This window comes from Centropristis striata, chromosome 23 (assembly GCF_030273125.1).
Source record: "Centropristis striata isolate RG_2023a ecotype Rhode Island chromosome 23, C.striata_1.0, whole genome shotgun sequence".
Classification (NCBI taxonomy): domain Eukaryota; kingdom Metazoa; phylum Chordata; class Actinopteri; order Perciformes; family Serranidae; genus Centropristis; species Centropristis striata.
This window is the reverse complement of record NC_081539.1, coordinates 29,328,546-29,356,019: the sequence shown is the minus strand read 5'-3', so window position 1 is coordinate 29,356,019 and position 27,474 is coordinate 29,328,546. Positions and strand designations below refer to the sequence as shown.

At 38.1% G+C, this 27,474-nt stretch overlaps 1 protein-coding gene across 1 annotated transcript in view; it reads left to right on the top strand.

Moving 5' to 3' along the window:
• The first annotated feature begins 737 nt into the window (after positions 1 to 737).
• ahrra (aryl-hydrocarbon receptor repressor a) overlaps positions 738 to 27,474 on the top strand; it is a 108,301-nt gene continuing 81,564 nt past the window's right edge. Inside the window, exons 1-3 of the mRNA XM_059327474.1 lie at positions 738 to 963; positions 1,331 to 1,423; positions 3,771 to 3,952. Coding sequence (XP_059183457.1) covers positions 1,362 to 1,423; positions 3,771 to 3,952 — 244 coding nt within the window. The 5' untranslated portion in view covers positions 738 to 963; positions 1,331 to 1,361. The remainder of the gene's footprint in view (positions 964 to 1,330; positions 1,424 to 3,770; positions 3,953 to 27,474) is intronic.

The window sequence follows — 27,474 nt, the reverse complement described above, 5'->3', positions numbered from 1 at the left end:
ATGTTACATTCACGTGCAACAGGTTTCCTTGTAAAAATGTGTGTTTGTCTTTAAGGTAGCAAACCCCTCCGGTCCGCGAGCGCCTTCGACCGCGGATAGCCTCGGTGTGAAGCTGCAGATTTGTGCTTCTGCTGCCCTTCGCGTGTGATCCCTCCCCTCGCGCTGCTCACAAAATGTGTGTGCGCGAGGCAGCAGGCTCGGGTCGAGTTGGGCTACTGCTACTTTCATGTGCTGCTCGTAAATATACAAACTTGTCACGCATATATTGTATTTAAACCGAAAATATATACAAAGACATACAAAGAAAACACCAACATGATGAGGAATTGTCGGCGGCGTTTTTAAGAAGTATTTCACTGAGCCAAACAGAATGTTACGCCGCAAAATTAAGAGAAAATGAACAAAGCGTTATCATATTAAAGCTTTACATTTAAAAAATTAATAGCAGTCTCAGTGAGAACAAACAGTAATGCATTGTGTCTTATTAGAATATACATACAAGAAATGTCCCCAAATATATATAAAAAAGCCATAAAGAAATTGAAACACGGTGTTTCGAATGAGCAGACAATGCCTGAACGCAGCATATACTAAGCCCTGTGTGTGTGTGTGTGTGTGTGTGTGTGTGTGTGTGTGTGTGCTCTCTGTTTGTGAGGCAGAGAGTTGCGTGCGAAGAGCTCGACATGTCATTCAGAGGAATCCGCCACCTGAAACGCGAGGAAGTGAAGGCGACTCAATTGGGTATAAAGCATCAGCCAACATCTGCCCCGAGCAGTGCAAAGCTGATGAAAACATCAGCTCGGAGCTCTTACAGGACCTCTCCGATTTATTTTATTTCCCTTGGATTTATCATTTGGCATTACCGAGTCGGTGCACCCAGGGAGCCGCATCTCTTTTCTGCACTTTAAGTGAATGTGACTCCATCACTATACTGGAATTAACTGCGATCCCCAGGGATTTCTGGTCAGTGCTTTTATTATTTGATTTGATTTTTTATTGAAATTATGTCTATTGTTTATTTTTTAGAGAATCTGCATATATTAGGCTATACGCATTTCAAAATATTGATTAGATAAGTTGCACGAATGTGTTATTGTAAGTTTTCACATGCCACAAATCCAAATGCTTGTACCCTTTTGTTTAAATTCAAGCTATAACTTAATTAGTAGCCTATTATTTTTGCTTTAATTATAGGGATGCATGGATTTACTGCATTTCATCCTTTTAACTTCTAGTGTGCAATCTGAATTCTCACTGTGTAGCATTATAGCGTTGTACGTGTCTCTCCCCGGTCATATTTAAGTTAACGTCCTCTCTATCTTCTCCGCAGCGCACCTGTTACCTCCACGGAGCGCGAGATCATGATCCCTCCGGGAGACTGCCTGTATGCGGGCAGAAAGAGGAGGAAGCCCGTCCAAAAACAGTTAAGGAGCGCCTTTGAATATGTTGCATTTGTTTAAAAAAAAAAAATCTATAGTTAATGGGGAATAGCTGCACATGTTGGTGCTTTTTTTTTTTTTTACCATGCAAAGGGGCAACTTCACTCTCAGCCTTATGATATGGCACATTTAAGAAATATAATGAATCACAGGAAGTTGCAGAGCCGCAACATCACACAAGGTGTGACTACAAGCTTCAGATGGCATTGAGTGCTAGTTTTAATATAATTCCAGCATGAAATAACCTGTTATAATCAGGTAATTATTGCAAACATAGTATTAATAATACAGCACTTATATTAGAAGACTCTCACTACTCAGCTTAATATAGAATTAGACTATATGTGTATTTCTCTTTATCTTTATCTCTAATTACTTGCAGTGAGCAAAGGATATATTTTTCAAACTTTGCATGATTTACCCGCAGGCACAGGAGTCAAAGCGTGAGCTGGGTTGACTGTTTTAGGTGTCCAAAGGTTTAGAGTAGAGTCGTTTTTGGGCCATCTTGTCAGCTGATGTCATGAATAGTGAATCGTAGGTTATATAACATTTTGAAGAGGGAAGTGGTAATTTAAGAGAGCCTGTGGCATTTATGAAGTTTTCATGTTTTGCACTCCCTTCGCTGCTGATCTCTAAGGATGTCTTTGCCACATCAAATCAATACTGTTTGTGCACTGGACAGAAATATACTTGCTGTAAGTAACGCCACTAGATATTTTATAGAAGACTTTAAATTATGGTGAATTGCCTGCAGTTATCAAATGATTTTCCTTATTTAATACTAAATTAATGATGATGTTTTGGTACCTTTAGTTCCTCATATCTCACAAGTTGAGTCGAAAAGTGATCAAGCTCAGACATCCAGATCTTTTTGCAATTGTTGCAAATATGTGATGATTTATTCATCAGCATAAAATCAAGTTGAAGCATTCTGTGTCTGCAGAGATGATCAGAAACTTTCAGCTGTGGGAACTGGAGCTGACCATTACATGTGCGGATCATGTTAAGTTCAGCTGGTAACGCTACTAAAATACACAAATAACTCTGTGCCTAAGGAGCATTTTACATGCGCACACTGAGACGTATATGTCCAGTACCTTTAATATCAGGAGTTACTTAGAAGAGTGGAGCAGCCACAGTGGATTTAGGTTAATACAGATGAATTACATTAATAAAAACATACAGGGTTTTTTGTCAGTGTGGAAAGATATTCGGAAGGAAAAGAAACGAAACTAATTTGTTTTGACTTGTTGTGAAGAAATAAATCTTAGTGCCAAATAAAGAGACTTGTCATTGGAGGAAACACAAATCAGAATAGTGCACAGTGTGTTGAGGAAGGCTGAGTCAAAAGGAAATACAGTTTATAGAAAGAGGGACTTGTGCAGAGTGTGGTTTACTTTGTTACATGTTGTTGCTTTGGTTGGCACGCTGCGCTGCTTGCCATACTTAACCAGAGTCAAACAAAACAAGATTGATTTCATTATAAGGAGGAACAAATATTAAACCAAATTGACAGGTATCTATTTGGAAAACTTCTTTTTTTAAATTGCTTTTAGTTCTTTTTTGCCGTATTTACCACAGCAATCAAAAACGCAAATAGTCACATAATATATATACACTCCTCTGAGTCAGGTGTTGTTCTAATTTTTCCCCAGAGAATGAATTAGATAGATAGATAGATAGATAGATAGATAGATAGATAGATAGATAGATAAAATAGATAGATAGTAAAATAGTTTGGATATAGTCACATATCTCCCCTTGTGTCAAATTAAAGTTAACTTTTGACTTTTTGGGTATAAAATCTCATCATTTTCGGTCATTTTGTGTCATTTTTGATCATTTTGTGGTCAATTTGTGTCTTTTTTTGGTCATTTTGTTTGTTTTTTTGGTCATTTTGTGTCATAGATAGATAGATAGATAGATAGATAGATAGATAGATAGATAGATAGATAGATAGATAGACTTTATTTATCCCAAGCTGAATTGACATGAGGTTGTCTTTGGGGTAAGATATATAAGATATATGAGTTTAGAATTTAGAAAATGTATGCCAGGGTAAGCAGACAGTGTAAGCTTTATTAAAAAAAAAAAGAAATAAAAAAAGAGAAGACAAGATTTAAACTTTTAATAGCTCCAACAAGTGAAGTTAGTGCCATTTTTCTGCCAGCTGTGAAAACTCCCAGTACGTCCCGACTAAAAAAACGAGCTGAAACTTATTTTACAGCTGAATTCTTGACTTCTGATTGTCACAAGTGTCTCCAAACACTCGTCCTGATGCCCGTTCTACCCCCGTTCTGCCTCTCTCCCCTCTGTCTGTCTCCTCATCAGGAAGCCGTCCTCCTCCAACGAGAAAACCAACCCGTCCAAGCGGCACAGAGACAGGCTGAACGCTGAGCTGGACCGGCTGGCCAGCCTGCTGCCGTTCCCCCCGGATGTCATCTCCAAGCTGGACAAGCTGTCCGTGCTGCGCCTCGCAGTCTCCTACCTCCGCGTCAAGAGTTTCTTCCAAGGTAAAGGAGGTCGACTTGTAGTGGCAGGTGGAGGGGGCATTTGATTTATGTGTGTGTCTCTGAGTTTATATGGAGTTGCTGAGTTGATATCTACTGCCATAAACTGGCATGTAGGTCAATGCTGTCCACCTGTGGTACATATTCACTATAAAACTGACACTCTTACAGATATAAACTGATTTTAAGACAGGATGCTTTATAAATATCCACCTCCCAGATTCCCAAAAAAAGTTGGGACACTGTTAAAATGTCAATTAAAATAATTTTACACATCCTTAGAAAATGAGTTACAAAGATATGTATTGTTCAAACTTTTGTTTTATCAGAAATTCTGAATTTGATGCATTCTAATTTTATTAACACAGCTTCCAACTTTTTTGGAATCAGGCTTGTATATTAAATTAAATAGTCTCAGAAGTAGTAACAGTAGTATCACTGTTTCAGTAGAAAATACATATAATTACTATTTTGCTAAATTTGAAACTGTCACTTTAGGTACATTTTAGCAGCTGAAAAACATTAAATTATCCCAAACTGTATTAGTAAAGCCCTTGTGCTGACATGGTAAAAATTCCAGTAAAAGCTCCATGACATGAACTCATGAGAGAGTTACTCCCTGACACGGCAACGGGCACCTTCTGAGTTTTCGTCTTTTTAAAAACACTTCATTTTGTGCTCCTGCCTTATTGACTGACGTTGCAGAAACTGTTTCTTGAGTTGTCTCATTCTCCTGCGTTTCTTTTCTTTTGGGACGTGTTTTAAAGTTTTATTAAGTTAGTGAGGATGATGATTTGAAGGTAGCAACGCTGTAGATATGAGCTATTTCTCCCTATCATCTCTTTGTGTCTTGTCGTCACATGTAATTAAAAGCTATATCGAGGCACACTCTTGTTTTCCCACCCTCCCACCATCCACTGAATACCTCCTCCTCTCTCCTCGTGTTGCTCCACAATCCACTTCAAATATTCATGGGCTGCTTCAGAACGTATTTCATTGCCGGCTGTCTTATCAACTCAGAGGCTACCGGCACAGCTGGATGCAGCAGCTCTAAGACAAGAGGTTGTTTTTTTTTGTATAAAGAAGAAAGAAAATGCATCTTTTTTCCTGTATTGTCAGAAAGAAAGAGAGAAATGCTTGTAATAAAGTAAAAGGAGGATGAGGGGGAAAGGAGAGGGACCTTCCTAGTCCTGGGGGCTGAAAGAAAGTCCTCATAGAAAGCTGTTTTCTTGGAGAAGTTGGCAAGCTATTTGCACGGTTTTGACCAGCTGAAAATTTTGCAGCCGTGTCCTCTTCGACACATGTGGTTCTCCTCTTTCACCTTCTGCTCCTCTGATCCTCGCAGCACCCTTAATCTCCATCATCCGCTGCCTCGCTTTGGCATGGCACCCAACAACTGGCATCCTGTTGGCTGAAGTCATGCAACTTTACACACACACACACACATACACTTACTTGTTTTACCCTGAATGCTCATGTAGCTTAGGCATCACGCAAAGTTGCAGTACAGGTGCTAATTGGACTTATCAAAGGTGCCTTTCTCGGATAAGGGATCACGCAGAGATAAAGCCTGCAACCGCTGCCTCAAAAGAGCCACTTAAAGAATGAAAGAGTGTCTATTTAGAAAATAGAGAAGGCTTCATCGTGTGTGAAAGCCTGTGTATTGTCTGACAATAGCTTTTAGGCGCTAATATTAACCTTAAACGTGGCATTTATCAGGGATTATTTTAGGATTCCCAACTCTTTAAATATGCATTAATGCCAAAGCCTCTATTTGTTTGCTCTACCTCTGCTGGATGTCTTGTTATCAGTGACAGTAGTGAGCAGCTTAGCTGGCTTTTGATGCTACACTAATGAGATTAATCAGAGTGGAACATGAGGGATTTGCTTCTGTATACATTTGCAATCTCTGCCCTCCCTCTCTCTGGTCAACTCACTTGACTCTCGCAGTTTTTCCACTGATATTTAAACATGGAGTGAGACCAGAGCTGTTCTAGATAAATGGAAGATGAGCAACAAGTCCACATCCTTCCTGTGGTTTGGACCAACAGTTGCAATCATCTCTTTTTTTCTTCTTCTTGAACACTGAGTCATTCACTGAAAACATGCTGTGAAACCACCAAACCTGCAACCTAAAGTTTTGTTTGCATTTATGGGATGTTTTATAGAGAGAGGGGTTTTTTTTAACCATTCTGATGCAGTTCTCCTTTTTGTCCACTGGGGGGACTGTGTGAAGTGTTCTGACTGATGTCCACTTCAGTTAGCTGTAGTTTAGTGCAGTAGTTCTCAACCTTTTTGAGTCGCGACCCCCAATTTAACATGCATGTTGTCCACGACCCCAGAATCTCACACGCACAGTTCAGATGATACAAACTCAGTTGATACGATGAATTTTGGACAAATAATGAAGCAGACAACAACTAAAACATCTCTCTGTCTGTGCATTTATATATATTTTTTATATTTTATTGTTAGTTTTAACAAAATGACCAAAAAATTACATAAAATCAAGCAAAAAATGACTCAAATTGACCACAAAATGACAAAAAATGACCACAAAAAGACACAAATTGACCAAAAAAAGACACAACATGACTAAAAAAGAAACAAAATGGCCAAAAGAGACACAAAATGACCAAAAAAGACACAAAATGACAAAAAATGACATAAAATCAAGCAAAAAATGACTCAAATTGACCACAAAATGACAAAAAATGACCACAAAAAGACACAAATTGACAAAAAAAGACACAACATGACCAAAAAAGAAACAAAATGGCCAAAAAAGACACAAAATGACTAAAAAAAACAAACACAAAATGACCAAAAAAAGACATTAAGTGACCAAAAAGACTATGAGTGGATGAGTGGATGTGGGATTTGACAACAGATTGTATTTTTGTTTTAGTCATTTTCAAAGATAGATTTACAGAATTAATTCCCTCCATCATAAGAAGATTGAATTTTCAAAGACAGAAGAGAAGAGAATGTGTGGCAGGTGGTCTTGAGAGCACAATGAGACTCGACCGGTTGTCTCTGTTGCGTGACTACTCAAGGGTGGAGCTCAGTTAACACTATGTACCTGGGAACTTTATGCAAATACACCCTAAGGCTGTGTATCTGCATGCCTGTGTGTGTATATGTGTAAATACACACACAGGCGACATCAGACACAGATTCACTTGAGCCAGTTTCCCTTATTCATCATATTCCATGAGACTCAGCTGTGATGTGCTTAAGGGTACCGTGAGACACATGACCCGAGATGACTCCATGTGTTATTTCATGCCATCCAAGCTCGCAAAAATATATATTTAAACAAGATTTATGCACAATTATGCACTGTGATATTAATCAATAAAATAAAAATATTCCTGGTTTTTTTTTTTTTAATAGATTTTTGCTTGGTCTGCCTGGAGGGCAGGAAAAAAAAAAGAGATATTTCAAAAACTCATGATCCCTTGGCTGACTTTCATAAAGTTGAACTTTCATGCAGTTGAACTATTAAAGCTGATTTTATTTTGAAATGATCAGCATCACTGGACAAACATTTGTCCTTTATTAGTACATAGAGATACTGCTTTGTCTTTGTTTAAAAAAAAAAATGGGCCACAAGTCCAGAGGGGCCCCTTTAAAAAAAAAAAAAAATAAATAATGAAAAAAAAAAAATCCAAGTCATCAGTTCATTGCCTACAGCTTTGTCCCATGTTTCTGTTGTTTTTATTTTAGGTCAGGTTATCCATATTTTCAGCATTTTTAGGGAGATGCCAAAGTGAGTCAGTCTGTGTGAATGTGTGTGTGTGTGTGTGTGTGTGTGCAGGCTGTAATTCCCTTCTCTTCCATGTTAGGTCTCTGCCCTCACTATAATTGCTGAGCTTGTTAAATATTTACCCTAAGGATTAACTATCCCTCCTTCTTTGTCTTTCTGCCTGATTGCCTTTAATTCTCCTCCGGTGTGTACGTGTTTTTTTTGCGCGATCTTGTTCCACTGCTTTTTATCTCATTATTTGAAACTAGAATTTTGCTTTGTTTCGAATATTTAATCAGGTTAGAAGCATGCTTCCAGAAGGGATCAGATAACTAAGTATATTTTCAAATTAATTTGTATTACTGCTGTATTTTAGTGCCATGAAAACAATCATTATTACTTCAGAATGTGAATCAAAGAAATCAGTCATGCAACTTTAATATCTTATCACCTTTCTTTCCTCTCTTTTTCTGTATAAATGGACTAATATGAATTAAAACTGGTTCCAACAAACAGAAGCAAAATGTCCCGGAGACCTAATGTCCTGTCTTCCCTCCTAGTTCCTTGTAATGTGCGCGCTGCTTTTATTTTGAAGGTCATGTGGTCACATCCTTGACTAGTTGCCAGCTTCATTCCCTCTCACACTCATCCTCTGACATTTTTCAAACAATAATTCTTTTAGAAAACTTAATTGTAAAGCATGTAAGCTTGTGACCAGAGGATCAGTGGTTCAAATCTTTTTCAGAATAGCTGGAAAAGTTTCAGCTGGCAATCACACCCGCCTCAACAACTGTTGAAGTGCCCCTGAGCAGGAAGAGAGCACGGCGTTACATTGACATTAAACCCCGACAGCCACGCTACAATGTGTTATATGTCTTAGCGTTGGGTGTGTATGTGCTTTCCATGTTGGCTATTTTGAATGCGTGTCTGATGAGGTGTGATAGACTCTTATTTTGACGGCGTCTGTCACCGTCTCAGGTCTTGACCCTCCTGGCACTGCGATCAGATTCCCCATCACACCCTTGGGGGGAAAAAGCAGCATTGGCACATATCCATATGTATATCTCATTGCCCGTAAATATATATATCTCCCTCCCTTTCCTCATCATCATCCTTAGGATCACATACAAGGAATTAGTCCTTCATCTCGTGCAGAATACTCGTTTTTTCTACCCACAGTTTTGACTCACAGGAGTTTGTGCTCAGACTTTCAAACCACGTAGCTTTCGGTATTTTTGCATGTTTTGCATTTCTATTTCTTTCCAATTTTTTTCAGACACTGCCCCAACAAAGGGACATACCAAAGGAACATAAATTAATAAATAAAAGTTGATTAATAGATTTCAAACAAGATTTCAAAGGTATACATTTAAAAAAAAATTTCTATGTACACTACTGGTCAAAAGTTTTAGTACACACCAACTTTTCCAGAATTTAATTGAAAATGATGCAGTTTAATGTCTCAGTCTACTCTGAAATTAATGCACATTTGCAACATTTAAAATTCTTTATTGAGCATGATGGTGTTTTGAAAGTAAAAAAAAGATTCAAAATCACATTTTATGTTGGACTAAAGGACTAAAAAAAGACACAAAATGACCAAAAAAAGACACAAAATGACAAAAAAAAGACACAAAAAGACACAAAATGACTAAAAAAAAGACACAAAATGACTTACAAAGACATGAAAAGAATTCAAAAATGGACAAAATAGCCCAAGTTAAGTTGTTAATCCACTTCTTGTTCCCTGAAAAAAGGCCTACTTGTATAATTCTGAAATGTACATTATCTTTTACCTTTTTTTATTTACCTCTGGCAGTTCACCACTTACCTTTGTACCCTTTCAAGCTGTTCATTTGACTTGAACTGCTTGAATTTCAATAAAAAACTGGAAAAATTGGGGTGTTCTTAAACTTTTGACCGGTAGTGTACATTTTTTTTTATTTTTCTATGTATATTAAGCATAATTTCTGGACGTGCAGGGCTGCCTGAGGAATTCAGGTGATATAGTATAATATAATATAATATGATAGTATAAAGAGCATGTCAGCGTGTTTGGATGGGTTAAAGAAACACAGGACGTTCAACCCAGAAACTGATGTTCTTGTTTCATAACTTTCACACAGGTGACCACTGTTTGTGTCCTGTGTGAAATCATCATAAACGCTTTACTCCCACTCAAACCACAACCTTTTCATAAACATAACTGAGTCCTTTTGTTGCCTAAACTTAACACCAAAGGGTCCCCTGTGCATTAAAAGCGATGCAAAGTGGTGCTGACCTAACTTTTGTATTTGGGAGTAAGGTGGGAGTATTAACGTATTTAAAAATAATACATGCAAATAAAACATACACTGACATTATCCAGGACAATGCAGAGAGATCCTCCACTTTTCTCCTTCATTTCCATAGTTTTTGCATTGCTCTTTTCATTTTTGAATCTCTAAATAGATCTGCAAACTGACCTCCGTGAGACATCAACAACCTGGAAACAATCTAAATGACTTCAGTGCTTTTCTTTCAGTAAATGATCTGCCTTGAAAATCATCAATGTCTGGCAATACATCATAACAACCCCTGAAGTTACCACCAAAACAAATGTCATGCCCAAATATAAATGCCTGTGGTGTAAATGTATCCGCATCGCAGCAAGGTGTATTTATAAGTGTATGTGTCTGGAAGGCCTCAATTAAAGCCCCGCCTTCTCTCAGAGCTGTCAGTCCAGTCAGGGTGTTGACAGGACATGGGAACACATATACACAGAGACGTCAGTACAAGGCTACCTGTCTAGGGCCAAGTTAAGTAACTTGGTGTGCTGATCACCTCTCTGCTATGCAAAACCCATACAAAAGCAACCTGGTCTCACAGGAATCCGTGGAATAGCCACGGAATCACTCAAATTTCCTTGAAACTGACAAGGATTTCGCTACAATGCAAGTTAATGACAGTCATATCCCCACTTTTCCCACTTTTTTCTCGTAAATCTGTGACTTTTTTTGCGCAGATTTGCCACTTTAAATCTCTTAAATCTGCAACTTTTTTTCTTGTAGATGTGCCACTTTAATCTAGTAAATTTGCAACTTTTTTGTCGAAATATTACACCGTGGAATAGCCACGGAATCATTCAAATTTCCGTGAAACTGACACGGATCAAAACAGTGTTTTGTTCTTCTAGCTTGTAACTGCTCGTACTTTGTATTGTAGATTTACATTCTGTACTGTTATTTATTTATTTACTTATTTTGTGCTTGAACAGTACCCCTACTAGGGCAGAGTGTTGGGCAGGGCGAGTGCAACTGTGTACAATGCACATCTCCTCTATGTGCGTCAGATATGTGTTTGTTTATATGTATGTATGTGCGTATATGTCAAATAAAAAATAAGTTAAAAAAAAAAAAGAAACTGACACGGATTTCGCTACAATGCAAGTTAATGTTATAAGTTAATCATATCCCGTGGCTATTCCAACATACAAAGTGATTATGTACATTCACTGAGTGGATATTTAGAAAATAAAACATATATTTCTCGCTAGAAATGTGATCAAAATCCATTTTTATGCAGAAACTAAGTCAAAATATTGATTTTTTTCACTAAAAATGAGAGAACTGTCCGGCATGTTTTTTGTTCTGACCGCCTTTTTCCTAAAGGAAAAAATATTAACTTGCATTGTAGCGAAATTCGTGTCAGTTTCACGGAAATTTGAGTGATTCCGTGGCTATTCCACGGATTTTGAGTTAATCGAATCGGTGCGAGTCAGTTCCAGTAAGTGTGTTGTCTGCCTCTAAATGCTGTCTGAGCTATAATAAAAGAGGAAGAGAAAGGCCACAAACCCTCAGACTCACGGCACTGACACACTGGTGACGTCAGCCGGCAGACAGGACACGATTTTGTAACTAACACACCATCGTGAAATAGAGGAAGGAGATGACAGAACAAAACAATCAGTCTAGATCCGTTTTTTCATCTACACATTTTAAGAGAATTTCCTGGTTGTAAGCCCCCCTCTCTCTCTGAATATTTGGGTTAATCTTTTTCATATCAAATCTCTGTCAAATTGTGTCAATACAAGTGCAGACCTTTTTGATTTTTCCAAAAGAGGGAAGTGCTGTAGCGTGATAGCTACGGTTTGTGTATGGAGTCTTTGCTCGGGGGTGAAAATGTGTATCAGGTCACATTATAGACGGACTTTGTGTTTACTAAACTCTCAGTGACCCCACACTTTTTACTTCCCTGTGCTCTGCAAGCCAAAGGCAGACAAGACTGTGGGGCAGAGGCCGAGACAAATCAGCAAATTGCATGGACTATAATTGAAGTGAAAAGGTTTAGCATCAGAAAGGTCAACATGTGGTCAATTCTCTGTTGTTCTGAGTTTTTGTCTTTGCAAACCTGCAGTTGTTCACATTTGTAAATGTTGCAAGGAGCTAGTGTTAGCAGGTCCTTCAGCTTCTCACAGACTCCTGAAGTCAGTTCCAGTACAGATCTATACAACCTGGTCTCACAGAAATCCGTGAAATAGCGGAAATAAATAGATTTCGCTTAACTCAAAATCCGTGGAATAGCCACGGAATTGCTCAAATTTCCGTGAAACTGACACGGATTTCGCTACAATGCAAGTTAATGACAGTCATATCCTTTAGCTTTACTTATCTTAGCACAAAGAATGTTTTTACACTTAGTTTTTGTTCAGATTAAACAAACGAGATATAATATGTTCATTAGTTCAGGCTGTCTTGTTCACAAATCGTAGTTATACCTACAAAAAATAATGCACTTTGATTTGTACATGACACACATAATTATTACACATGATTTATGCAAACTGTTCATTGCACCTTATTTGTTTCACAGCACCAAACATTTTTATACTGCATATTCATATTTATTTTGCACTGGAATTCTACTCCTTAATACATACTTCTTCTTTAGACACTTTATTTTTACTGTATTTTTATTGTATTTTTATATTTTATTGCTTGCATGTTGATTAGTGAGTTACAGGCCTTGTTAGTGGCTACATCCAGATGGCACTTGTTGAATGTAGGTTTCACACTTATCGCCATCGTCTTGCAAATATGCTGAAGAGCTGTTTGTATTTTTATGCTCAAAACACTAAAATGCCACAAATTGGAAATGAAGAAATCTCATATGCACTGCAAAAAAAAAGAAAAGTTGGGTGAACTCAAAATTTCAAGGCAACAAACTTCGATAAAATTTTAAGTTGGACAATTGAACTAAATATTTTAAGTTTTGTTCTTGAGTTTGCTCAACTCTGAATTCAGATTTTTGTCAACTCAACTGTTAGTTGTACTTCTGCAATGTGCTGAATTGGCACGATTGTAACACCGCTATGAAATGTCAGCTAATGTTGCGACCACAATTTTGAGTTAGCATTGATACGCTAATGGCTACTCTTGTAGCTGTAACAAGCAGCGCCGTTAGCATCAGTTAGCCGCTAGCATCAGTTAGCTGCTTGCATCAGTTAGCCGCTAGCATCAGTTAGCCGCTAGCATCAGTTAGCCGCTAGCTTTCGCTAATGAATTTCACCGCTTCCCCACATTTCACAACAAAGAAATAAGAGTTATCAGAACTATTGTCCCTTGTTGTGAACCCCAACTTAAAGATATAAGTAACAACAACTCACCAACTTGTTTTTGAGCAGACAACTGGCTTCCTTTGTTGTGCTAACTTACATTATTGCCCTAAATGTCAATAATTTATATTTCCAACTTATATTTACCAACTTAAATCACTGTTTTAGGCCAAAAAATACAAGTTGGCTTTTTTGCAGTGTGGATATAAACTCTTTATTGACCATTTCATTAGAGCCCTAATAATTCTGGTCCTTTCAAGGAGCCTATTCAGGCTGACCTGTGGCACTAGTATCATACGCTCCCAGGTTTTGACTATGCACTGAGTGCACAGCTCATTAACCCATTTGTTACATCTGTCTACACCTTTTTTGAAGTGAACACTCAAACTCACTGCAGGTCAAAGCCTTTGACCTTTTCATTCTGACCCAATTACAGTCTTGTAGGGATTAGGAGATAGAAATCACTATGAATCAGTTAAACTTCTTGGGTAATTAGTATCAACTTGACGAGCTGTGAATCAATACTTACATGCTGATTTCTTGATGCCTTAGTTGTGGAGGACTATTGCACATTTGAATCCTCCAGCACGCGATGTTTCAAAGCCTGAAGGATACGAGGACTTCAACCCATCATATCAGTTAAATGTCATATGTCACAACAAGCCTGAAGACTGATACAAGCAGACTGGCCAGCGCTGTTCTAGTGTTGGTGGCACGACATCTCCAGTTCACCCCGAGTGGTTGCATTACAACACTTTTACATCATGAAAAGGTGATATTATGAATGACATCTTTTTCTTAAATTGGACCAAAGTGTCATTTGTGCTTTTGTGTTTTTTTTTCAAGAAACTGGCACTTTTGCCAGTAATTCACAAAATCTTTCTTCTCAAATTATTTTGACAGATTTTTGATTTGATTTGATTTAAGTTTATTTCGAATATGAAAAGAAATAATAATAAATTAAAAAAAAGAGTCAGACAAAACATTTAACATGACAGAATACATATTCGAAAAGGAGTGAGAAGAAGTAAAACTTATAAACTCCCACCCCCTCTCCTTAAATATGACAAGTTGTCCTTGTCTAAACATGTCTTGTATTACAAAAACATAAATATAATTTACCTATACAGCGAAATTATACATACATACATACACTACAGGTCAAAAGTTTTAGAACACACCAACTTTTCCAGAATTTAATTGAAAATGATGCAGTTTAATGTCTCAGTGTACTCTGAAATGAATGCACATTTGCAACATTCAAAATGCTTTATTGAGCATGATAGTGTTTTGAAAGTAAAAAAAAGATTCAAAATCACATTTTATGTTGGACTAAAGGATTAAAAAAAGACACAAAATGACCAAAAAAGACACCAAAAGACACAAAATGACTAAAAAAAGAAACAAAATGACCAAAAAAAGACACAAAATGACTTACAAAGACATGAAAAGAATTCAAAAATGGACAAAATAGCCCAAGACTCCATAGAGTTAAGTTGTTAACCCATTTCTTGTTCCCTGAAAATGGCCTACTTGTATAATTCTGAAATGTACATTATTTTTCATAGTTTTGGTTAAGCTTACCTTTTTTTATTTACCTCTGGCAGTTCACCACTTACCTTTGTACCCTTTCAAGCTGTTCATTTGACTTGAACTGCTTGAATTTCAATAAAAAACTGGAAAAATTGGGGTGTTCTAAAACTTTTGACCGGTAGTGTACATATGAAAGGAAAAGAAACAACAACACAAGGAAAAGAAACAACAACACAAAATGACAACCAGTGTAAAAAGATCTCCCTCATCCACGTACCTCTGGAAAATAGTGTCTTTGTACCTCGTTTTAAACTGTTTCATGTTTGGACATTGCTTCAGCTCCATAGTGAGCTGAGATTATTCAAACAATATCACCAAACCCTTAAAAGACCTATAGTGGTGTGAATTGATTAAGAGCATCCAGGGAGATAATAGATCACAACATCCCTGTGTGTGCGTGTCGGCTGTTGAAGCAGAGAAAATTTGCTCTAATGTGAGATTATCATCATCAAATGAGGGCTAACGATTCAACCTGTCACCCCTTTTTCTCTCTACATTATTTTATTAACTATTCTTTGAGCATATCTAACATGTGTCTCTCTTCCTCCTCCTTTCCCTCCTTTTCCTCCCCATGGGGTTCTGCCCTTCTGTTTGTTTCACTGACCTCTGTGAAAGAAAATCACCTCTCATCTTCATGTGCTTCATGAAGAGTGCGTGATCAGGCTAAATGCCAGTGCTCAGGCTTTTCTCCTTCCTCTTTCCTCCACATGCGATGTCTGTAATTCCGTGCTACGAGTACTATATACAAACGTAGATGTATGGCCGCTTAATACATTTCCAGTGTAAATGTTAATGTGTTCTCGCTGTTATGACTAACCTAATACCAGTGCTCAGGGTCTTATCATTCCTGTGCTTTATTTTGGCAAGCTAAAACCCTGTTCATTTATTGTGAATGGGGTTCAGACAGACATACGTTTAAACAATAAGTTATATACCTAAAACAACCTTTAACATCTTTAGATTTTACTTTTTTTGCATTCAAAAGAATCACTAGTGATTGGCTCAATATAGCAATATTGCATTTATTTTACCCAGTACTCAGTGGTAGAACCGACTGGGTCAATCAACAATCAAACCCAGGACAATGGGGTTTTTAAAAATGTACTCAAACTAAAATATACACTACTGATCAAAAGTTTTAGAACACACCAACTTTTCCAGAATTTGGATTTGCAACATTTAAAATTCTTTATTTAGCATGATAGAGTTTTGAAAGTAAAAAAAAGATTCAAAATCACATTTTATGTTGGAGTAAAGGACTAAAAAAAGACACAAAATTACCAAAAAAAGACACAAAATGACAAAAAAAGACACCAAAAGACACAAAATGACTAAAAAAAGACACAAAATGACAAAAAAAAAAAGACACAAAATGACTTACAAAGACATGAAAAGAATTCAAAAATGGACAAAATAGCCCAAGACTCCATAGAGTTAAGTTGTTAACCCATTTCTTGTTCCCTGAAAAAGGCCTTCTTGTATAATTCTGAAATGTACATTATTTTTCAGTTTTGGTTAAGCTTACCTTTTTTTATTTACCTCTGGCAGTTCACCACTTACCTTTGTACCCTTTCAAGCTGTTCATTTGACTTGAACTGCTTGAATTTCAATAACAAAATGGAAAAATTGGGGTGTTCTAAAACTTTTGACCGGTAGTGTAGTATAGTTCCAAACTGTTATAATCTACTCTAGCTCTTTTGTTAACTATGACCTAATGTGTGGGTCAGTTTTGATGCATGCATGCATTATATTTCCCCAAGAGTTCCACTTGATTATTTAAGGTGGTATTACAGCTCATTTAGGTGGGATTTGACAATTTAGGTTGCATTATCTCCAAAAGAAAATCATATCGGTACTAGTTGCTTGTATATTTGCAATTAAAATGTAATATGTTTCCTATGTTGCAGCTCCAATATAGTCATTACCCGCCTAATGGTCCCATGCTAAATTGCACATTAGTTGCATGTCGGCTCACTCTCCCACCCTCTTGCATGTGTGTTTGCCCCCTCTGCTGTAATCAGCCACACAATAGCTGTTAACTAGCGCGACAGGACAGCCACGCTAATCCCTTGTATGTGTCGAGAACCATGAATGGAGAAGCCGCCTTATGCGTTTAGGATCCTCACAGCTAACTCATTAGTTGCTTGAATCAAAGGCATGACACTGGCTTTGTCCCTGCCTGGCCTCTCGTGCCACAGACACTGAACTCGCTTGAGTGGAGTTGGACTCTGTTGGCCTTAGGGGGGGCGGGGGGCAACAGAGCCCCCTGGGATCACAAAAGGCCATAAGTGAATTACTCAAATCAGTGCCGAGGGGGGCCCCCGTTAGACGCTAACTGTAACAGCTAGTGGCGGCCGTGCAGCAGTGGGAGGTGTGTGTGTGTGCGAACAGACGGGTAGAGTGTGTGTTTGAGTTTGAGCGAGTGTGAATAGACAGCCAGGACTCATGCAGAGGGAGCAGAAGCCTTTGTTGGCCCAACACTATTGTTGGAAGCTGTCTTGTGTAATTACTGCCACAGCTAGCGCCTAGCGCGCCGCTCTGGAAGCTCGGAGGGACAAGGAGGGAAGCAACCAGCGCACCAAAGCCCCTGGAGTTTGAGTTGATAATTATATTATGGGAGCACTTGAAGCATGCAGCGGTGCTCCAAACAAGCTGACAAATCCCAGCTGTTGTTTTACATAGATTATAATATCATGGCCTTCAATTAGACATTCCACATGCTGCTCTGAAGTCAAATATATTTTAACCCTCCTGTTATGTTCGTTTCTCAGGAACAGCAATATTGTTTGTGGGTCAATTTTAGAAACTAAAAAATCTGAAACTAAAAAATCCCAATATACAGTTTATATTTCATTAATAACTCCATTACTAACCATCTCAATCAATATTTAGTGCAGTGATGTTCTTTACCTCTCACAGATCATGGTTCAATGAGGATAATTCATAATTTTCATTTAAGTGTTAAAACTTTTTTTAAATGTATATTGGAAAGACTTACATATAAAATACAATAGTTTTACATCACATTGATTTTTTTATTCTTTTATTTTACATTTAAACATTTTTCTTATGTAACAGAACAATAAATAACAAAACAGTCATGACACCTGCATTCTCGCACATTACAGATGAGCATTTTCATTTTGTGTGGTGATTACACTTAGACAATTACCAAGCTGAAGAAATTTAATCTAGAGAAAAAAATACCTTTAATTTTTCTTTACATTTTTTTAAAAACATTTTTTAACTTTGAAATGGGTCAATTTGACCCGCAACATAACAGGAGGGTTAATATCACGGGGTGTGCAAACAGCACTAAATCTACATTTATTGGCAGACACGTTTCTTATCACAAACATTGGTTTTTGCAGTGTAGCTGTGCTATTTTTATAATCACGCCACTGTAGCATGCTTAACCTCAACTACACCCCTTTTGGCTTAGATGAACTAATTTCACATTGCCAATTTATATTCATCCCCCCACACAACAACAAACAAATAGATTTTGTTGATCTCCATGCAAAACATGCAATATGGCTTACAGATCCCGAACCGCCCAAAGCCACATGTTGAAAGCCCATTTGATAACTCATTAAGCCTCAGAACAGTCGTTTTTTATTTTTTGTGGCGTGCGGGCACTTCTGCACAGAAACAGCTTCCTGAGTTTAGGAAAAAGTTTTGCGACTGTTTATTTCGAGATCACTGAATTTCAGTCAAATTTGCAACCGAGCTGGAATGAATATGACCAAAGAAAAAGTCCTACATGTGGCCTTGATTGGAATTTAGCATTGTAGAAGTAACCAAATCAATAGTGGACTCCAAAAATCTAATTTTGTTATTGTCAAGCTTGTCTGTGTCCCTGTGTTGTCCTGTTTGCATGCTTTACAGACTGCCCACAATGAACTGATTGATGGCATGACATAGATTCACTCCCCTGTTGCCTCCAAGTGAACACCCAAGGCCTATTAGCTACAGCACAACCAATTTAACATGGCCACCCGCATAAAAAGCTCACTGGTGTCAGTAATGCGATCTGTTGATGGCTAAACCGAGCGAATGGAGAGGCTATTCACAGGGCTGATGAATGAACTCAGAGACTCTGCTGCTCTGGCACGATGCTGATCTCACTGAGGCAGACCATTCACCAGCGAAATATTGGTGTGAGAGGAAGAAAACACAAGAACGTAATAGAAGTGGATTTAATTGCACCAATGAGACATAATCTGTGACAGTCTTATTATAGAAACACACAAAAATCAATCAAAATGTGGCAACATACTGTATGTTAATGTGAAATTCTAAATTAAAACATATTAATGAAGTCCTAAAGCCCTGCTACAATGTGCATTCATGCATGCATTTCATACTGTGTCACCTCACATTCAGTTAGGATACGTGTTAGTCAGTCCATTGTGCAGTGGCGGTTCTAAGTCTGGTGCAAGGGGGGCCAGCACCCCTGTAATATTAAGCCTTGACCCCCCCCCCCCCCCCCCCCCCCCCTTTGGCCCCAATAAGCAGATCTCATCTGACACAACTGTCTTTTAAGGCGCTGTCGCTTGATCATTTTAAAGCAAGTTAAACCATGTTCTGATTGGCTGCAGGGCGGCCATTAATTCCTGACAATTGACACCTACTTAGCCGTAACCATAGCAACAGAGATGCGGTCAAAGATAAGTCAAACACTCACCTGCACCTGCAACCTTACCGGAAAGCATCATGGACACCCTGAACACTTTTAACTTGACCAGAAAAAAGTGTTAAATGTGTCTAAATGTGTTTAAATGCAACCTGGTCTCACAGAAATCCGTGGAATAGCCACGGAATCGCTCAAATTTCTGTGAAACTGACACGGATTTCGCTACAATGCAAGTTAATGACAGTTAATACGTTTTCCTATTGGTTTGTTCCAAGTCACGTGACTTTCAAGGTTCCGGCGGCAGTGAAAAAATTAATATTTTGACTTTGTTTCTGCATAAAAATGGATTTTGATCACATCTCTAGCGAGAAATATATGTTTTATTTTCTAAATATTCACTCAGTGAATGTACATAATCTCGCCAGAAAAATATGACTGTCATTAACTTGCATTGTAGCGAAATCCGTGTCAGTTTCACGGAAATTTGAGCGATTCCGTGGCTATTCCACGGATTTTGAGTTAAGCGAAATCCGTGGCTATATCACGGATTTCTGTGAGACCAGGTTGTTTAAATGCCAACACCTGTATGAATGATGGAATGACTGGAAGTGTACGCCCTTTATCAGCAATATTACTGATAAGAATCTAGTTTGTTCTCTGAAGACTTGCGTGGCATGACTTCCACATGTACTACATGTCATCAGGTTGTGTGTGTGTGTGTGTGTGTGTGTGTACGCTGGCTGCCCCGGCACACTGTACATCAGACCGTTTGTTTTGTCTGTCACCTCCATTTATCTTAATTGAAGCATGCTTCAGTGTGCAACAGTGGCCAAGCCCGGTCCCTGCTGTTGTCCCCCTAATGTAAATCGATATGTTTCCATGTGGTTGGAAAGATCACTAACCAAAGGTGGCATCTGACCCGATACAGCTCAATACGCTAACTACCGTCAGCCAGATGAGGTCCCCTTTCATCAGCATTTGATATGGGAAAACAGGAGCACGTATCTCGCCCGAGTAAAAATAGTTCCTCCGATCATGTCATATAAAGTTAGGGTTATTTGGAGAAGCTTTGGGGGGGAGTAGCTTTTTTTCAAGTGTGCTCACCATACAAATTTAACTGATACTGACTCAAGATATATTGCTGTGCAGGCTGTATATTGAAAAAAAAAAGCATGGATTTCAGTGTAAAAGATGACATAGTAAAAGCTAATTAAAGATAACTAGAAAATGTGATGCAAGAGGATTTATCATATTTTTTTATTTTTATTGCCTGGCAGGCCTTAGCTGCACTCTGTGCACCCAGAACAGTCTGAACTCTGCTTGAACTCCTGCTCTCTGCTGAATTATGATCGAATGAGTGAGCCTGACAAAATATTTTTAGGGTGGAAAGAGACGCAAGCAGAGGGTACGGCAACAGGGAGAGTGAGAGGGTAAAGACGGTCCTTCCTTATCACACACACACACACACACACACACTTTAACTTGGGCAAAAAGAAAGACAAAGTGAAGCCAAACATCAGTTAACAGCAGCAGGATGGTCTCTGACTTCTTGACAGCGTCCAGAAACATTGTTAGAGGAACAGCTCTGCAGGGGTGAATGTCTCACCCAGGCAGCCAGGTATCCAGTGAGTCAGGGTGGCGAGTGTGTGTGTGTGTGTGTGTGTGTGTGTGTGTGTGTGTGTGACTGAGAGAGAGAGGCAGTTGCGTGACTTGTGCTTGGCTCAGCCCTTCAGCCCCCCAGGCGTTATTTGTTAGGAGAATGGAAGGTATATCTTAAGTGTTCAACAGTAAACAGAGCCACGACGGGGCCCTAATGCTTACTGGGATTTATTTTAGGATCTGTGCATCTTTGTGTGTGTGTGTGTGTGTGTGTGTGTGTGTGTGTGTTGCAAAAATGACTGGCAAGGAAAGGGATTCCGTTTTGTACCCCCCTATGTATTAACCTCACTTGAAATTTCATCACAGAGTGATAGAGTTGGTGAGAAGAACTCTAGTGGGAAGTATGATTTAGCATAACCAGCGGCATGTATGTGTACACACTTAAGCACACACAAACAAAATGTTTCTCAAGATGCAATCGACTTAAGAAACTAATTTAAGAAGTATTTCCTTTATTTAGAAATGTGTTGAAACGGTTTATTCCATTGAAAATGTGAAATCAGTGACGTTATTCGCTATAAAATGTACTCGAGGTGTGGTTACTAGCCTTCTACCAGTCTTTGTCTGTGTGTGTGTGTGTGTGTGTGTTCTTGTCCTTCCTACATAGTGGGGACCGGGACACGTTTTTAACCAGCAGAGTGAGGACATTTTTTCAAAGTGAGGACATTTTGGCCGGTCCTCACTTCTTTAAAGGCTTTTTTGAGATTTCAGACTTTGTTTTAAGTGTTAAAGGTTACATGATAATGATAATTAACTGAAGCTGTATTGTGTGGTTACAAAACTAACTGAAATTATAGTGAAAATGTCCTTCGTTTTCGTCTTTGTCAACTTTTTTCATACATAATGAAGATGGATAAGACAAAGGAAATAAAGGCAAAATTTACTGTGACCTCTTTTAATCTCCCACCCAACAAATACCCCATTACAAAAAACTAAAACTAACACTAAAACTAATAAAAACTAAACTAAAACTAGCAAACTCACTCTAAAAACGAACTAAAACTAACTGAAAACAAAAATTCACAACAAAATTAAAACTAATGAAAAATCCAAAACTATTGTAACCTTGCAAGGGAATTCACTGTTCCAATGAGGGTCCTCACAAAGATTGAAGTACAAGAATGTGTGTGTGTGTGTGTGTGTGTGTGTGTGTGTGCTGGATCGCTGGCCATCACTGGAGGTTTTTACTGACATCACAAGCACTAAAGGCCCACTGGGGGAGTTCATGGTAAAAAGCTCTCTGAGGCTTTCTGAGTGGCTTAAACTGTAGTTTCAACTGAAGAAAAGGAAGGGAAAAAGAGAGCGCAATGAGCTAAAGAAGTAGTGAATAATAGAGGAGGAATATGCTATTTTTAAAAGTTATGTTGCAGTTCTTTCCTGAGATCACATGGTTGTTTTGTCTATTCATGATATTCTTAGGATTCAGGCTCTAGTGGTTGGAAACGTGAATATTCTATTATGAAGCACTACACTAACCTACAATCTCAATCCTTTTTTATGAAAAGCAAATACAGAAGTAAATAAATGTGGTGTAGTAATTTTGCATCATGATGAGTACATGTGTAATCAAACAAATTGGTGCATTTTCAGCAGTATTTCATTGCCACTGCCAGTTATTAAGTCAGTGGTTAATCCAATTTGATCAAATGAAATAAAAATCTTTCCTGCTGCAGCTCTAGTTTAATCTTACACGTGCACACTTTATGGCTGTCAGAGCTGCTTTACTAGTTTGGGTTTACATATTTTTGATAAGAATTGATTGATTGATTTGCTATTTTTTAACCCTTTGATGCACAACATGTAATAACCCTGATAATTTTGGGTCATTTTGTGTCTTTTTTTGGTCATTTTCTAATAATTTTGTGTCTTTTTATGGTAATTCTGTGTATTTTTGGTCATTTTGTGTCTTTTTTGAGTCATTTTCTAATAATTTTGTGTCTTTTTTGAGTCATTTTCTAATAATTTTGTGTCTTTTTATGGTAAATCTGTGTTTTTTTGGTAATTTTGTGTCTTTTTTGAGTCATTTTCTAATAATTTTGTGTCTTTTTTGGTAATTCAGTGTATTTTTGGTCATTTTGTGTCTTTTTTGAGTCATTTTCTAATAATTTTGTGTCTTTTTTTGGTAATTCTGTCTTTTTTTTGGTCATTTGTGTCTTTTTTGTGTCATTTTGTGTCATTTTCTAATAATTTTGTGTCTTTTTTCGGTAATTCAGTGTATTTTTGGTCATGTTGTGTCTTGGTTTTTTTTGCAAAAACTGGTTTTTATTCAAAAATGAATAAAGGAAAACATAAAATTAGGATGTATGATGATCAAAAACAAACTAATTGAGGAAAACCTGGAATCCTGAATGATGAAATTAATTTGTTGCAAAGATATAGAACATAAAAACTCTGTCGGGTCACTTTAGACCCATGTTGTGCATCAAAGGGTTAACTACATCATGCAAAACTTCATTGTATATAATGAGATGAACCTGATCATTTCTCACTTTACACACTTGAGCTGTTACTAATCTCTTTTTAGACTCTCACATTAAGTGACACCTCCAGCTACAATAAATTTATCCTCCACACTTCCACTGACATTTCAACTGCTTTCGGTGCTTACACTTCAGACGACATTTAAACTGACATCATCTTTCAATTTATTCACTCGAGCTGGCGCTGATCTCTTTTTAGGCTTCCACTTTGACCGACACCTCCAGCTCAATTCATCCCCTACACCTCGGCTGACGTTTCAAGTCCTTTCAGTGCCAGAACTTCGATTCTGAGTGTTCACCTTCTTCTCAGTGCTTCTACTTAAAGGAACACTCCACCGTTTTTTCATATTAAAACATGTTATTCGGTCAAGTAAGACGAGTTGATACAGACCTCTTGCGTCTCAATGCGTGCACTCAATCGCCCTGGCGCGCGGCGCCACTTGGCTAGCACTTAGCTTAGCCCAGTTCATTCATTAGGATCCAAACAGATGGACAGTTAGAAGCGACCAAACTCCTCCACGTTTTCCCTATTTAAATACAGCTACACGAGTAGTTAAACGACCAAGTATGGTGACACAAAATAAAACGTGGCGCAGTCGAAGTGCTCCCAAGTGCTCTTCCGCCATACATTATAGTTCTCCTTTTTATCCGCGTAGAAAAGCGCCACGTTTTATTTTGTGTGGCCATACTTGGTCGTTTAACTACTCGTGTAGCTGTATTTAAATAGGGAAAACGTGGAGGAGTTTGGTCGCTTCTAACTGTCCATCTGTTTGGATCCTAATGAATGAACTGGGCTAAGCTAAGTGCTAGCCAAGTGGCGCCGCGCGCCAGGGCGATTGAGTGCACGCATTGAGACGCAAGAGGTCTGTATCAACTCGTCTTACTTGACCGAATAACATGTTTTAATATGAAAAAACGGTGGAGTGTTCCTTTAACCCATTGAAGCCTGGAAAGCGGATACGTCAGTTTGTAGTATTTGTATAAGCTCTCAAATACTTTTTGAATTTCATTTCTATCTGCTACAGAGGCTGAAAAATCTATTATTTAGTAGGAAGAGTTGACACTTCTATTGAATTTCCAGAAAAACTTCAGGTTTTAGGGGCTGATTTTAAAATCGCCCAGAGGTTTTACAGGCGTTTCAGGCCTCAGTGTCTGACAGTTCAACTCCTTTCAGCACTTCCATTTCAGCTTCTTTCAGCTTTTGCATTTTGCCTGAAACTTTAACTAAAAGCTGCTTCGCTTCAATTGCTTTTCTAGTTCGATATGACCTTTTTATCTCCCAAAAATGACCAAGAGTTTTATCCTATCTTCAAGGGTCACGGCTGAGCTGTTGTCTGTCACGGAGGTTCCTTTGTGTTTGTGACCTCATTAGAAATGGAGCCACAGGCAGCGAGCCTCTGGACCTTTCAGGGACGAGCACGGCGCAGATCTAATGACTTATTCATCAGGCACAATGACACGACCTCTTAAAGATGGTACATGACAGAGTGCAAAGGGATCAAGTCAGATCATCATATCAGGTGCAGGAGCTCATCACGGCTAATGTAGTGAGATAAGTGAGGTCTGAGTACAGTTAACTCAGAGACACAACGTGGTGGATGTTTGCAAGAAAAGGAAGATGAATGAGAAGGAGGGATAGAGAAAGAAATGTAGAGAAAATGCAACATGATCTCACCGAAATCCGTGAAATAGCCACGGATTTCGCTTAACTCAAAATCCGTGGAATAGCCACGGAATCGCTCAAATTTCCGTCAAACTGACACGGATTTCGCTACAATGCAAGTTAATGACAGTCATATCCCGTGGCTATTCCAACATACAAAGTGATTATGTACATTCACTGAGTGAATATTTAGAAAATAAAACATATATTTCTCGCTACAAATGTGATCAAAATCCATTTTTATGCAGAAACTAAGTCAAAATATTGATTTTTCACTAAAAATGAGAGAACTGTCCGCCATGTTTTTTGTTCTGACCGCCGGAACCTTGAAAGTCACGTGACTTGGAACAAACCAATAGCCACGGGATATGACTGTCATTAACCCTATAAAGCCAAGTGTATCATATTTGATACACAAGTTTTTGAGACCTATACATCATCAGTGTGTTATTTTTTCCTGAAAAACCTGACATGTGTTGAAAAAAACAACAACTGAGCAACAAATTGCACAAAAATACAAGATATAGCAAAAATTATATGCAGGTTCCACTGGTGGATCAGTCATTGCTGCGTAAAAACTTCATATCAGCAGATGTATGATGTTGTGTTATATGGGAAAAAATATTTTGCATGTTTGAGGAAAATGTTAAAAGAAAGTAAAGCCTTAAAAGGTTAAAAATGTTGGGTTTTATATGTTTTTGTTAGTTCAAGAAAAACAAACTGTGAGCAACAAATTGCACAAAAAGAACTGATGTATCAAATATGATACAAATTAGAATCATATATCCCTATTGTTTTTGGATTTTTTTTTTATTATCTGTCAGCAGGTTCAATAAACACTCAAGTTTAAAAAAAAAAAAAATTCTGGCAATTATTTAATGGGTCAGGCTTTATAAGGTTAACTTGCATTGTAGCGAAATCCGTGTCAGTTTCACGGAAATTTGAGCGATTCCGTGGCTATTCCACGGATTTTGAGTTAAGCGAAATCCGTGGCTATTTCACGGATTTCTGTGAGACCAGGTTGGGATGTTTGCAACAAAAGGAAGATGAATGAGACGGAGGGATAGAGAAAGAAATGTAGAGAAAATGACAGAAAGAGGTGCTGGAGAGAAGTGTCAGACACCCTCTGTCCCGGAGGATCGTGTTTTAAATTGGCATGTTGCAGAGAGAGTTGCTGTTAGACTGAATTTAAACAGCTGCCGGCTTCACCCACAGCAACACACACACACACACACACACACACACACACACACACACACACTGCGGCCCTCCCCTGCTCTAAGTTTGCGTGCGGAGCTGGGAAATTCTCCATGCTAATGTGCCAGGGTTTGTTTTCATCATCAAATTGCAAATGTTTTAAATATGCATCACACACGCATACACACACATGTACCCACATTTATCCACTCAGAGCATTGACAGTCTAATCCTTGTTTTCATACAGTGTCATCTGTCAAATATAGAGCTGGAAGTGGCTTCCACCCATGTTTATTTTTCATACGCCACTCCCATCATTTTTCAATCATATTTTATTTCTAACGGAGCGTTTCTTAACCTGTAATGGATCTCCAGGCTTTCCCTCGCTGTGTCTCCAGATTAACACATGGGAGAGCTTTTTTTTTACAGCATGGGATAACAATTAGCTTGCAAGCAGGGAGATTAAAGTGAGCAGAGTCTCGGTATGTTAATATATTGACTTTACAGCCTGAAATATAAAGCTTTCATGTTTTAAACTGCATGTTAACACAGAGTTATATATTAGGATCATTAGGGTCATTAAGAAGATGATTATATTCTCTTTATTTTCTGCAAAAAGGGATGAAATTGTGCACATTAAACTGTTTTTACATAGACATATACAGTATATACCTTGTAAAGAACAAGCACTAGTGTCAAGATTGTGTGATAGTGTTCATTTGGAGCAGAAATAAGTAACATATAACCTCCATTTACTTTATAAAAACAAAAAAACCTGCAAAACAAACTGTTGTTTTTTTTTTTTTAGGGATTACTTGACAAATTAAATGTGATAAAATTGTCATTCTGATGTCTAACCCAGTTTCTCACTGTCAAAAGTTAGCCCGGCCCAGCAAACAATCTGACACTGAAAAGATGTTGACATGACAGCCTGCGCCGATGTTGAAAGCCTGTGT